Consider the following 15,767-nt stretch of genomic DNA (forward strand, 5'->3'; position numbering starts at 1 on the left):
TCCAGCATGTTCTGTTGATTTTGGTAATGAGGTTGAGGTCCATAGAGTATGTGGTGTAGAGGGATTGGGATTTCTTTAGGTGTAACACTTCTTACAGGGCAGGGTGATGGCTTTGTAAGTCAACCAGAGATTGCCTCTTAATAGATGATATGAGACAGAGAAAAGCTGGAGTTTTTTAAGTTTTTCCATGTAGGGCATGTGTTTAAGGCATAGGATCCTCTTCATGAGGTACTTTTGTGACCTTTACAGCTGTTGCAGGTGTTTAGTGAGGTACATGTCACATGGGGCATTATACTCAATGATTGGTCTAATGAGGGAAGAGTAGAGAGAGAGAGAGATGATGACCTCTTTCTTCCTGGATGCAAAACCCTTGCCAATGAGATGTGCCACATAGAAGGACTTTCTGACCACAGTAGCAATGTGGTGGTCAAAGGAGAGGTTGCTGTCAACCTGTGTCCCCAGATCTCTTATAATGGCCTTCAGTGTTCAGTGGGCTACCATCCATGTGGTAATTAGAGGGAACTGAGTTTTTCCCAAAGGGAATGATGACACATTTTTTGGCATTAAGCTTAAGGCCATGGTTTCAACACCAGTTGTTGGTCTCATTGAGGCCTTTCTGTAGGATGTCTACATCTTGAAGAGTTAATAATGGCTCCCAGCTTGCAATCGTCGGCAAACTTAGTCAGCCAGAGTCCCTCCGTTTTGGCCTGGACTTCTGAGAAGTGGATGCCAAACAGGAGAGGACCCAGGACCGATACCTGTGGGACTCCACTCATGACTGATCAGCAATCTGACTTGAAGTCTGCTACTTTCACACTGTGTGTTCTATCTGTGAGCCAATTTGCAACCCACCTAGTGATATAGGGGTTGATGCCTAGTTTGGTGAGTTTATCAATAATTCCTGAGTGGGGAATGGTATCAAAGGCCTTGAGCAGATCGAGGTAGGCTGTATGAACTGCCTTGCCCTCATTCACAGCTCTGATGACTGACTCAAATAAGTCAACCAGGTTGAGCAGGTATGATCTGCCCTTCACAAAACCAAATTGCGTAGGATGCAGAGTTTGGAGATTCCCTATATCCTTGTTAATTAGGTCCATGATGATGAGCTTCATAGTCTTACATATCAGACTCATCAGGCTAATTGGGTGATAATTCCCAGGGTCTGTAGTCGCTCCCCCTTTATGGAGAGGGATGACTGTAGCAGTGCACCATTCTGTAGGGACAAAGACTGAGGTGAGGCTGTGACTGAACAGGGTACACACGTGTGGTGCTAGTTCACTTTGCAGTTCATGTAGAACACAGCCAAGGATAGTGTCAGGTCCCATGGAAGCTGTATTCTTGGCCTTGGACAATGCAGCATTAACCTGTGCTGCAGTAATGCTGGGTTCCTGGCATTCGTCTGGTATTGGGATTGGTCCTTTGGGGGGGGGGGTTAAAGTTGGCACTGAATCTGTTCCATTGTGTGCAAGTCTAAGCACTCTGAAGTTACTTTAACATCATGATTGTGTGTGTGTGTGTGTGTGTGTGTGTGCGTGTGTGTGTGTGTGTGTGTATTGATTTAAATATATTATATATATATATATATATATATATATATATATATATATATATATATATATAGGTATATATATAGGTATATAGATATAGATATACACGCACACACACACAAACACACACAAAAAAAAACACATACATGCCAGTCATTTCTGTTGCTTTAACCAGAATAATGGTGTTGTCTAACTGTCTCTGTATTATTTAATGCATACATGCTACACTGAGAGCTAATACAGAATTTATTCCCTGGTCCTTTCTTTATAGTTGGTACAGCCAGTAGAATGAGTCCACTTAAACTAAAGTAAGTAAAAAAACAGAAAAATAACAACACTCAGTCATTTTATGCACTTTTAACCTGCTTGTTCTACAAAACTGGAAACCATTCCCACCACAGAGATACAGGTGGGCTATGAGAAGCAAAAATAGGGAGAGGGTTTTTTAATCAGGTGAAGTCTGGACAGAATAGATTAAGTTCTGATTCTGAGGTGGCAAAATGGATGATAGCCATTCTAATAAGTGAGAGTTGTCAGCAAACAGTTTGAGGGATACTTAATGGTAAAATGATGAGACAACTGAGATGTGTGGTAATGGAACTGGTGACATAAAATGACACGCATACCTACTGAAAATGGCAGATGATAGGTTCAAATATCAGGATTTGCAAAGGAAAAGGAAATCCTGCCTTCTGATGGACGAGGCAGAAGAAAAAATATGGTAAAGGAGTCTCTCAGTATTAAAATGAAAAAAAAAATCTGTTAAAAATGAAGGTAGAATTGGTTACAGTGGATTATGAGCAGTAAGATGACGTTCATAGGCAATCAGCTACAAACGATGGTAAACCTACTTATTAAACCATACTAAAATGTATGCTTCATCTTCAATGAACTGTTCCTTCTTTTATGGAATATTTAAGATGAAAGGCACTAGGGCATCTTAGTGTAAAAATAACCTGAGGAATAAAGAATGGCTCCAGTTAATACTTAGACATTCAGGTAATATAAAACATACTGTTTACATTTAAATTTGTTCTCTAATATCCAATTATAATATATTGTACTTTTACATTTAAACGTGCTTTCTAATATCCAAGTGTAATATAGTACAATTATTGTAGTTTAATATGCATTCTAATGTTTTTTTTTCCTTTTTCAGTTCGAGAAAAGACATTACAAGAAGGTAAGCACAAATTTAAATAGTTGTAAATGGTAACACAATTCTTATTGAATCAATGCAGCATCTTGTTCTTTAGTTTAAATTCTAAAAGTTCTAAAGGTAGCTTCAGTTATCAAAACTGCAGATGTGAGCAGCTTGACAGACTAAATCTTTTATGCTTGTGTTGGAATATAATTCACTGTTCACTTCCTGAGCTTTTCCATGCAAACCTTTGCACTAAGACACACTGACCCTGTGCATAAATAAATAGTACTGTCCTACTTACAAACATCTCTGTTGTGACCCCATTTAACTTCTAAGTTGCACGGGGGGGGGGGGTACTTCATGTTCTGGAAATGTGGCCCTGCAGCACTTTGACAGCAAGTGATGGCATCAAGAAATTAAAGAGCACATTATCATCTGCTTAGCATTGATGACTTGGTGGCATGATATTGAGCATGTACTGAAAAGCCAATTGTGATACTGGTTTGTTTTCTGAATAACTAAAATGGTTAAGCTGAAAATATAACTTTAACAAATGTAAAATCAAACACTGCAACCATGGAGAGGATGGTATACAACTAAGAAATCACAAATAAAACGATGTAAAAAATAAGTGCAACACCAAAAATGTTATATACATCGCATGCTGTAATACATGCATTCATTTTTATGGTGGAAAAACTAAAACCCCTCAATGACAGAATTTTACACCACCTAAGTGATACAAGGCTCCAAAATAAAACCAATGTCTTATGTCAGCATATCTCTGTTTATCGTGGCCATAAATTTCATTTTGTGTTCTGGACATTATAAAAGAGAGTACAAGAGGTAGTAATATAGTTAACAGAACTGAGATAAATGAAATCAGACATATCGCAGACTTACAGGCTGATAAAACACCAGGACTAAATGGAATGGCTCTTTTAAACCCCCTATTAAAGGGGCGGGAACTAAGATGAAGAAATCCTAACCTCTAAGATATCAGAGCACTTTTCAATTATTTAAGTGCAGCTGTCTCTTATATTCTAGAAGATCTGAGAAAGGCATCAAGCCAAAAGCGCTTATCTTAGAGCTCTTACACATATATTTCTTACCATGTTTTATATTTGCTATTAAAGTTTACATATGATTTTAGTTGTATACCATCCTCTCCGTGGTTGCAGTGTTTGTTTTTACATTTATTTGATTTTGTATCTTAATCAAGCTGCATTCAGCAGTTTCTGGTGTGCTTTGCCATATTGTTTGAAAATATCGCTCTTTGCAGTTGGTTTACCGTAATGGTAAATGTACAGTCCATCAAGTCCCTATGGATTGATGGACATTTCCAATGAAATTTACAAATTTCCCCAGATTTTGCACATACATAGGATACAACATTAGTATAGACTTGAATCTCCCTTCAAGTAAGGCCAATGGGCTATTTTTTTTTTTTTTTGATAAAGTAATTTTTGTGGACTTAGCCATTGATTAATTGGGACTCAACTTATAACATATCACATTTTTTCAGAAGATGCTGCTTCACTTTCTATTTTAATATCATATTCAAAGCTTAGTCATTAAAAAGTAATGCAAAAGAGAATTAAATGGACTAAATAACCTGATAAGTCAGTGAACAAAATAAACAAGCACATGAAAGTGCAATACATGAATGGTAAGTTATGAGATTCAATTAAAATATCAGTTTGTTTAGTCTTTGATTAATGGTCAAGGCCTATGCATAGCGGTTTCTTTTCTAAGATTATCCATTAATTTTAGTCCATGTTTGTTCAGAGGTCAGACAATGTAATATTAAAAAAGAGACTGCAAGATTCAAACACACATTTACAAGATATAATTCACTCAGATCTCATTACTTGAACCACTTTATTCATGCTGATAGAATTATATCTGACTAACTAGAAGAGGATAATTTTGATAAACTATTTTATATAAAAAATATACAGAAATGAACTGAAACACTGTATGAAAAGGCAAACACTAATGGGGAATTCAAAAAGAATGATGACACAACCTTGCTGTGATAATCAGCATGATTAGAATGGCACAATGAGGCCAAGTTGGCATTAGGTATGCATACACACCTAAGTACCAAAGTAGAGCTGGCCTGCCAGAACAGCCCTGCATAATGAAGCACTGCATTCTGAAAACAGCAACTGCCATGCAATTAAGTAGGTCATGCTATGACAGGTCACATGACTCAGGACCACTGGAATGCAGATGGCATAATTGTCATGATCGATGTTCACACAGACATTGAAGCTCCAAATATACACATCAAAGGGTTCAGTTAACAGCCCAGCACACAAGGGATACACAGCAAACTGCCATCTATACTTTCTTTTATAAATGACAAAAACAGAAACAAAGTTAATCACCATGGCAGGATAGAGTAATTAAAAGCAATCCAAACATATAAAACACTTCATAAAATCAACAACGAGATGAGCACTTTTGGTTAAAATGCCTTCATCAGATTATAGCAAGTTCTCTGTGACTGCACTGATTTAACTAATAACTTAACCAATCAGCATCTTCTTCCTGAATTTCTGCCCTTTAAGTAAAAAGTAATGTCTTTCGGCTTTTCTGGGTTAGAGGTTCCCACAGTGGAATTCCGGTCTGCTAACGATTGGCAGTAGATTTTTAAGGTGCCGAGTTGCCAGCCCGATGCCCAACCTTCAAAGAAGGCACACCCATTCACGCACACACCTACCTGCATGTCTTTACCATCACTCGACCGCAGGGAGGACATGCAGACTTTCAGTAAGGGTCTTAAAGGGAGCATCCCATTCAGCCCAGGTGATCAGCTTGTAGATCTGTGATCCAGCGAATCTCCTCTATTTCCTTTATATTACCTATACGTCCCATCCTTACTCCTTCTAACAGCACTTCTGACACAAAGTTAAAACTCTGGCCAGGGAAATTTAATATATGCTGTGATAGGGCATTAGTTCTACTTTTTAACCTGGTGTAACTAAGGTGTCTCAGGATTCTTTCTTTAAAGAGACGATTCGTCTTCCCAATATAAAATCCTGTACATACATTAGAACTGGTGACAAATATATTACATTTTTGGTGTTGCAGCTAGCATTTGTATTAAGTTTATACTCCTTCTTCGTAACAGGGTGCTAAAAATTATTCTTGGAATTTACGAATCTGCATGCTTTACAATTCCTACATGGAAACATGCCCTTTTTCTCCATTGCCAAACTCCTCTTCTTCACAAGTCTGTCTCCACATAACAGTTGTTTTAAATTCTTTTTATTCTTAAAACAAAATCTTGGTGCCTCTCTCACTATACATGAATATTTTCATCTGCTGTCAGGATCTTCAAATTCTGCCTTATTATTCCACAAACTTGTCTTACATCATTACTGTAAGTAAGTGAGAATCTCATGCCTACTGGCACATCCCCATTTGTGCATTTAATTCCCTCTTCATTGTTATCATGAAAATAATATGGTCTACATTTAGCTTCTCTCATATCATTAGTGATTGAAGCACCTTTGTAGATCTCCATTTGTCTTATATCCGCTCTTACAAATGTGTTGTACAACTGTTCCAATTCTACATTGTACTTCACATCACTTATACATAGCCTAGAAGTACAAAGAAACTGTCCTTTAATGACATGGGGAAAGACATGTCCTGGATGCATACTCCTTCTGTGTAGTAGACGGTTCTTCTAGCATCCCTTCCTATAAATCTGTGCATCAAAATTGCCATCTTTATTTCAAACAAGTGTGACAGCAAGAAAATCTATTTTTTTCTTTTGAGCTATGTACATCAAAATCTAAAAATGATGTTGTACTCTTAAGGTATTCAACAAAGGCTGTCAATTGTTCTTCATTTCCATTCCAGAGGAGAAATATGTCATCCACAAATATTTTATAGAATAAAATCTATGACTTCCATCCATTCATCACATTAAATATAAACTCTACTTCCCACTGATCTATGACAATCTTCAAGTAGCTGCTGGCAAATGACATGCCCATTGCAATGCCCCATTTTTGTAGATATTTATCTTCAAAGGACAACACATTATTTTCCAATATCACGTAGAAGACATACTTGTAAAACCATTTTCCTATTAAAAATGTTGTTTTCTGTCAAGAACCTACTTATGTATTCAATGCCATACTCATCGGGAATGACTGTAAACAAACTCCTTACATCCATAGTTACCATAAAAAGTTCCACTCCCTTTTCAAATGTCTGAGTACATGCAGATAAGGTCTCCAAGAAATCTTGGGTATCTTTCAGTACTGTCATTGCTTTTGCTAGTGTTTCCTTCAATTTATGCTCAATATAAATGGAGCCAGGCTCCGTAATCCAAGCACAACTAAATACTATGGGTGATCTTGGCATTTAGCAATGCATAGCTGCTACCAGGTTTGCCATTGGAGCTGTTCCCACAAAACATCATCAGCTCAGAGAGATGGAACAGTTTCTAGTAACACTCAGAGGTGACACTCTAAGGACACCGATTATGGTTGGTAATTTGGACATGAGACCCTGACTGATTCAAAGTGCCAAAGTGTCTACCATGAATGCCCCAGTTGAGTAGTGGCAAATGCAAATCATGTAGCATATCAGTAGCTTGTCTGTCTTGTATATACAACTGTACTGCCACACAGAAACATCAGAACTTCAAGTCCAAACACCTGCAGCAGAGGTGATGACTGCTCATATGTCTGTGGAGGATGAACCAGATGTGCCCTGTGTTATACCACTGCAAGAATAAACTAGTGAGCACCACTGCACACTGTACACACACATAGCTTACTGTCATTCTATTAACCAGGGAAATCAGGGCAGCAACGAATACATCATGCACGGACAACTATGCATGCATTTACACCAACTGTATACTTCTGCCATGCAGCTGTCCGTCTAATGTATGGCTGATGGTTAGGTTCAGACATGTACAGTTTATATACAGTTAAGTTATCTGTATTGTTTCACATGTTCCATGGGAGAGGATCCTGCAATCCAAGTCTCCACATGCTTCAGGTTGACATGTCTTTAGAGGCTATCAGAGGACAAAGGAGTAAAGTGGTATTATCAGCAAACCTAACAGTTGTAGAAATGTTCCTCCAGAGCTGAGGGGACTGCATAAGCCCAGAATGGCTGTCCCTGATTCACCAGTGTTTAATGAAGGACATCCTATCCAGGTGTCTCTCACACATGGAATACAAGCATGTGAAATGCTGTTAATAACTAAAAGCTGCAAAGTTCTTAGGTGCACACACAGCACTGAGGAGAATTGTAATGGTACCTGTCAATGATATGAGTAATGGGTAGCGCATGATACTCTTGATACCTACTGTATCATCCTGTGAATGGGCACAGCATTCTACATGATGATCAGTATGCTATGTGTTCTGTATGAATACATCAATGACCAACATAAATATTTTTGATCATTGCAGGAAATGACAGCCCACATGACAGCCATTAGTGGGCCCTTGCAGCAGCTTCAACATGACAGCTTCAGCATAGTTGAGGTAGGGGACAACTGCGCATAACAGGTGAACATAGCCACTCTGCACACATGACTAGTACCAACCTTGTCCAAGGCCAGTCATGTGAATGTAGATGTCAATTTGCTGGGTCCACCATTTCCTCCATCCCTGGCCATGGCAATTCACATGGACATCACTCTTCTGGCAACACCTTCATCTCTACTCATGACCATGGAAGTTTCCATAAACCATTTGTACAGCTGCATTGTAGGCTCACTTCACACATCACAGTCAGGGTCCCAGAGTTCCACAGAAATGCACTCCCTAGTAGATGCCCATGAATAGTACAGCCTCCTGGCTGGACAGGCTGCACTGAGAGTCAGCCGCATGTTACAACCACACATAAGGGGGGAAGCCACATTCCTACATATGGTGCCCACATACACTACAGTGCCCCCTGAAGTACATTTCTCATCTGCCTCCACAAGGAGTGCAGTCACACCAAGCCAATACTTCACTTCTTATAGCGCCACACCATTATTAGAGAAGATGGTGCCTGACACGTCACAACTCCATTAGCATGTGCAAGCACCTCTAGCACCATGCTACATTGCCCCCCATCATGTATAAATGATGGCTGTAGCCTGCCCACCCCTTTCTCTGATTAGTTAGCTAATGTCTGATCCACAGCATGGCCAATCCACACACTGTACTTCATAACCTGGATGTGTATATGTATGCATCACTTTGCTTTTGTGTTTTTTCATCATGGTCCATAGTTGTTAACCATGTGCTGCCTCTTTGCCTGTGCCATAACATATTTCTCCTACCTCTACCTCACGTACGAACCAGCTGCAGTCTTTTCCTGCTTTCACTCCTCACCTAGCTCATCCTCCTCTGCTGTCACACAGTACTGGCCAACACTATGGTCTGCCTTTGCTGTAACTGTTTACTTAGCACCAAGTTATATAGCATATCTCACATCATTAATAGCTTCTTGCATGTCTCTGAAGTTTACTGCATTGAACTACCAAATGTACATGGGAAACAGAAGTAAGAATTTAGCAGTCTAGATAGATGTCTGATGATATTCCTTGCGGCGTACACTTTACACCTGTCTGAGGGATATATATGGGGGGGTCAAAGGTCATGGTTCCAAGGCATGTGCTGTGTCAGTTGTAACACACAATGGCAAGCACAAGTATGAGCAATTTGCTGCATATCATCATGTCACCAGACTGTCATGGACTCTAGGGTCAATAATGTGCATTCATAGCAACTAGATGACCATGTGGAAAGTCATCCATCACTAAATACTGGTATACATCACATGTGCCAGATGTGTAAATTATGGAAACTGCCTGAATGGCACCGGGACATGTTATATATAATACTCTATGCATCGCTGCTGTACTGCACTGGAAAAATCTAGTTATATACTGAACCCCATTTGGAGCAGATAAAGCCTTCATGGTAAGGTAGATGAAATCAATGGCCCTAGGTTCTCAGGGAATGGGTGATATAACAGAATGCTGTATGGGGGTGACACATCTGATCCTTCACATGCATCAGCATCACATCTAGGAAATCATACAGGATTCATGAGGCTGAATCCTGTAAAACTCCTACTATGTGTCCCCAGTTAGATACTGGAAGATCCACATAACATAAATGGCTAATACAGCACAAAACTGTGTGTCATCTGTGATAGGCATTCCTCACATCCCCTTTGATCCCATCTAAGGATGGCATTAGTAAACCAGCTCCAGTATGATATCTCTATTTGCACAGTAGCACAATCAGCTCTGTCCTAGTCATGGAGGTGATAGTACAGCAACCACTGAGAGACTTTTCTGCAACATAGTTGTGGTCACAGCACAGAACATTGTGGACATTTTCTTCTGAAGCAGCTTCTAACACATTCTGAGTGAATGCTGTTCCTAGCATCTTTGCATAAGTGTTAATCCTGTTCCCTCACAAATGCTGGTGAACAAAAAATCTGATTGCTACAGCTCATCATATTATTTTTATACATGGCTGAATCCTGCCTCCATGTTTGCTGTCATAATTTGCATATGCAGTAGCTGTCATTAGCATATCAGCACTCATTTGCATGTTGTTATGCTGTGAGTTGCAGGGAAGGCATACTGAACTCTTTTTTATTGTAGCCTGATCATGCTATGTATGTCTTTAAACTGGCCCCTCTCTGCATGTACCACTTACCACTCTATTTTCCTTAATGCGCTATAGTAATGGTTTCTGAATCCCACCTCCCGTCCTTATTTGGATGTTCAGTATGATTAAGCAAATGCATTATTTAAGTTTATTAAATAATGCATTTGCTTAATCATACTGAACAAATACATTATTTAAGTTTGTTAAACTCTGTGAGCACAGGAAAACAATGTAATAACGTAAAGCAGGTTTATTCTAGGAACATACAGAACTTCAATAGGAACACTACAATCATAAAACTTTAAATAAGCCTCTAAAAATCACATGATGCAACATATACAATCACTGAAGAAATGTAAACAATTTCAAACACTAATGTATAAGCATCTAAACATACGAATTTCAAATATATAAAATAGCATTTAAAAACTATCTGTTTTCATCCCGATGGTAGCATATTGAGTTAATGGACATAACATAGCACTAAAATATTAATTTGTTCATTATTGTACAGAAGATGACTGTTTACCTTATTACTAGTACTAGTAAATACACACATACCCACATGCAAGCGTGCACGTGCACACACACACACACACACACACACACACACACACACACAAAACACTAATTCCCCCAGTGATTCTTGGATTGGTATCAGCTTGCTTGTCACCCCCAGAAAGTTTCTGACCTCTCTCACTTTTCCAAGAATTAATGAGCATCTTATTGCAGGACAGTCTAGTTTCTATGTCCGAGATAATAGTCATTCAGTTCAAAAATTAAAACTTAAGGAGGACATCCTTTCCCAAATCATGTGCTGTAGGTTGCCTGAATCTAACATAAGGAGGATGTCCTTTCCCAAATCATGTCGCCTGAATCTAAGGTAACCCACCAAAAGTTCATTTGACTTGCAGCTAAGGCCTTCTCTGCTTCAGTTATTATTCTCTTTAAAAAATAGATAATTTTGTTGCTAAATTCAGATCATTTAAAGTTATATGTTTAAGAAGGAATGCATATAAAAAAAATAAAACAAAAGGTAGCAAAAATCATCACCTCAATTTAGTTGCATTTTGTGGCAGGAAAGGTCTTGCTGTCTCTACTATAATTCATGATACTGAGCATATAGACAGAGTGAGCATGGAAGTGTGAGTCAGTAGCAAAGATGCAAGAATATGAACATAAGAAGGTCAATAAAGATGTGAGGCTTGTGTTTCACAGGAGCCAGATAATATAATGAAGGGTATGACAGCGATATTCATAAAAAAGGGAGAGGAATTAAACTTTACAAACTCTATTTACTAAAAACTGAAGGTCCCTGTAGTTCTTATCATAGGCAGCATGAATTATTTCCTTGAGCAATATGTTTTTTGCTCTCACAGTTGAATTTCTAATTCTAACAAGGCATTCCAGTTTGTTTACATAGCTAGAATGTTTATAATTAAAATTAGACAATCTGAAATTTCTGATATTAATAGTAATTATTTTATATTTCAGATCTTAGCATATTGTCAAGTTCCTGAAAAGTATATTCATATTCAAAATATCTACAGATATATGAATGTTAAAGTGAAGAAGTAATTCAGCAAAAATAAGTGTAATTAGCAAAGCAGATTGGGAATGTTATTTATAATCATCTTGCTATAGCAATTCATTCTTTGCTGTTATATATTCAAGATGTTAGCAAATATCATTTTTTAGAATACCAAGCATGTGTTAGAGAGTCAAAGGTGATTACTTCTTCCGAGTAATAATTTTCAGGCAGATGGACCTGTACAAGTCCAAAATAATAAGATTCATGAGCAATTTCATAATAAATTCCCCTTGCTTTTCATACTTATCTACATCCAGATAAGTATATTTAACTCCCATAGTTATCCACTTTATGTTCTATGATATATTACATACAAATTCTATGACATAGTCACTAGTAAATATATATAGAAGGCCATCCTCAGGCATAGGCCAACTAGATGACTGCCTAGTGTGCCACTGTTACTTCTCGTGTAGGGCATTTTTCAAGCATTTGTTTGTTTGTTTATATATCTGTGTGTTAATTATTTGATGATAGTAAAGAAAAGTGGTGTTTCCTTACTCTTAAAAAAAATAGTAAGGTACCCTTACTAGAAAAGTGGGAGCAGTGCCTCATGGGTAAGTGCTGTAGATTTGGCCATTCACTTTGTTGGTCTCCTACTCATCCATCCATGATCTATCTAGATGATGAATTGAGAAGAGTTGCCAGGACAGAGCAAGAAATCAAAACTGGAAGAGTCTGGCACAAAAAAAACTTGCTTATGGCATGAAGTAAATGTTATTATTTATGCTGTTACTGGTATACAACCAGAGGGCCGGTGGCTGGCTAGTTCTCAGCTGTTCCTGATTTTGCAGAATGTGGCTGATTTTGTCTAATTTGCTTGCTCTGTTCCTCATCATAACTTTCAGCTGTCTGTATTTTTGTCTCATACATTTTTGTCTGTTTCATGTAGAATGTTTAGTGCTTCTTTGGCTTCAGAAAATATTTGTTGATACAAAACCTGTTGTTTTACTAACTAAATACATTTGAGTAATATAAAAATGCTCGCCTTCCTGTAGGGTGAATATGAGTGATGCCTGAGTTTTGCTCGCTGTCCTGAACTTGCAGCACTACTATGATGTATGTGAAAGAACTTGGAATGCTTCAAAGCTAAGACTTCTGTTTCCATGGAACAAAGCTAAAATATAGTCCATGGTTGTCAGTTTAGCTATAACTGATAAATGGGGGTCGAAGATGTCTGTAGAAACTAATTGACCCCCTTGTTTTCTCGGTTTAAAGAGTTATCTGCATTTGCAGGACTAGTGTGCATTTCACAAATCACTGTGATGTTTGTGAAGCAGATTGTAATACTTTTAATGCATGGCTACTGTTTGCTTGGAAGTTCACAGAAATGAAATATGATAAGTGGTGAGCATTTTGTGTTACAAGCATGTGAAGTGCACACAGAAATAGCCATAACTTCTAAACTGAGGTACTCTTTAAAGTAACTGACCCCTTGTTCTTCACTCTTTTTAAACAGTCACTGTCAGGTCTTTAAGAATAGAAGGCACTTGTGTGAAGTATGATCCACAACTTTAAGTGACATCTGACATATGCACAGACAAAGCAGCTGTACTTGTCTGTAGTTGAACACGATTAGCTGCATTTTGTTGTTTGTTCATTATTCTGGCTTTGCTGGATTAATGTGAAATGTGTGAAGTGACTTGGAATACTTTATACTGTGGCAACTGTTTCTGTATAGCAAAGGTGAACTACATTACATGGATTCCTTTTTTATTATAGTCAGATGTCTGAATTGTATGCAGAAGCATTTGAAAACTGCCATGTGAGGATGGGGGGGCTATCTGGATAAAAGTAACTGACCCTACTGTGATTTGCTTAGTTTAAATCATACTACAAAAAGAATGTAAAACTTCATCACAGAATATCCATATCTCCAGAGATTCTGGAGGCATGATGGCCCCCACACTCTAAGGCTATTTAAGTGGATTTTGGCATTCAGTAGTGGCCTCTGTCACAAACCCCACCTAATCTAAAGCTGGCCTTTCTCAGAGGTGTGCACAGGAGGTCATTGCAGTTTCAGCTGGGGAGGAAGAGCTGGGACAATGTCTTTATTTCTTTAGTTTTCTTTCCAAAATTCAGAGTTATGCAAAGGTCACTATAGGTTGTTGGCCTGGGATATAACTAGTAAGGGATTTTGCAAGATGACTCCTGTATTTTGCATGTTCTAAATATATTAGATTACTAATTATGAATAGAAATGAACATCTGGAGAGCTGAGAGTCCTTAATATGCCCCTGATTAATTTAATGAGAGCCCAACATTTGATGCACTTGGAAGACATTGCTATACTTAGAAACAGATGCAAGCACAGAAGGATGATACTTATTTTATGTTTTCTCTGCATTTCAGAAACTAAACGTCTGCTTCATGAATGTGGTGAGTATCCTGTGTGTAAAAAGCCTCTCAGACATTTCTCAGATTTTCTAGCTACAGACATTGGTTAAGATAAATACAGTTACTACTGTTTACAATTCATTTTGCTATATTTTTGTTTTGTTTACTTGCTTGCCTGCCTTTTCACTTGTCAATGAAAAAAATATGTATGTTGTTGTAAACTGTAAGTACTGTCCTTGTTCTCATAGACTTTGTATGTTGAACTGTTTTGTTTAAAATTAAGATGATTAGCTGCACACAAATTAGAATATGCCAGTTGAAGTCAAATGCAACCTGCTGATTTTCTACTGCCTCCTTTAATAGAATTTATATTCTGTTAAGTGTCGCCTCACAGTTAGACGTTGCCCTTCGATTCTCAGTTAGAACGTCTTCTGTATGGCGACATGTGTGAATGGACGTTCCTTCGTTGAAGGTTGTGCGTTAGGCCCGGCAAGCCAGCACGTAAAACTCTACTGCCAATGATTAGCGGACCGGAGTTCTGCTGTGGCGACCCCTAACCGGGAAAAGCCGAAAGACGCAAGCCCAAACATATTCTGTTAAGTGTCCCCTGCCAAAGCTTACCAAGACTGTGTGCCCCACTGACTGTCCAGTATCTCCTTAAGACTTTTTATGGCTGTGATACAATGTGTCCATCCTTACTAACTTTACAAGAATAACATATGTACTGTTAGTCACTTTATGAATGAACTACTACACGTTTCCTTCAGGCATCTACTTAAGCTGCATAACCCATCTGTCCAAGAGTGTCTCGTTCTTCAAAAGTATTGCCTTCGGAACTCTGCTTTTGATACAGAATACGTTAACATCTTCGGAGGCATTCAACTGGCACATAATGCAGGCTGCCATTTCTGCTTTCATTGCAGGCTTATTAGCTAAACTGCTACAGGGCATGGCGTTATTTGCTAAATGCAGTTTAGTGAATTTTTGTGTGCTGACAGACTTATGTGCATTGCAAGGGAGTATAAATCACTCTGTTCTGAGTCGTTCAAAGTTGGAGTTGATAATATTAAGTTGAAGATTGGAGAGGGTGCAGACCCCTGGTTGTATATGTGTGTGTGTGTGTGGGGGGGGGGGGGGGGGGGCATTGTGATGGGGAAAGCCACTCCGTTCACAAAAAAACAAAGATTTCTAGTGTTTTAGCAAAATTAATATTTCTTTAAGCAAGGGCACTTTTATATGGTTTGTCTTAATTTTGTTTTCATTCAGCGGTGATGTGAGAGTCAGCTTGTTTATGACACTGCGATTTTTACAGCTGCAGTATTAATTTATTTAAGGGGTGCAACATTGTTTTGCACTGCATATTATATTCCTGCTTTCATCATACAATTACTAGCAAAAGTAGTAAAACTGATAGTGAGTCTGATGAACTTAGATAGAGCACATTAAATGTTTGGTGTATCCAACAGACATGCATCTCCACTGAGGTTCAT

At 38.3% G+C, this 15,767-nt stretch overlaps 1 protein-coding gene across 1 annotated transcript in view; it reads left to right on the top strand.

Moving 5' to 3' along the window:
- The window catches only part of LOC122811191 (butyrophilin subfamily 1 member A1-like), a 331,929-nt gene that overhangs the window by 210,988 nt on the left and 105,174 nt on the right, over positions 1-15,767 (top strand). The window contains exons 6-7 of the mRNA XM_044082864.1: positions 2,707-2,730; positions 14,293-14,319. Of these exons, the coding sequence (XP_043938799.1) occupies positions 2,707-2,730; positions 14,293-14,319 (51 nt within the window). The remainder of the gene's footprint in view (positions 1-2,706; positions 2,731-14,292; positions 14,320-15,767) is intronic.

The sequence above is a fragment of the Protopterus annectens genome, chromosome 9.part0 (genome assembly GCF_019279795.1).
Source record: "Protopterus annectens isolate FY-2018-M chromosome 9.part0, PAN1.0, whole genome shotgun sequence".
Lineage (NCBI taxonomy): Eukaryota > Metazoa > Chordata > Ceratodontiformes > Protopteridae > Protopterus > Protopterus annectens.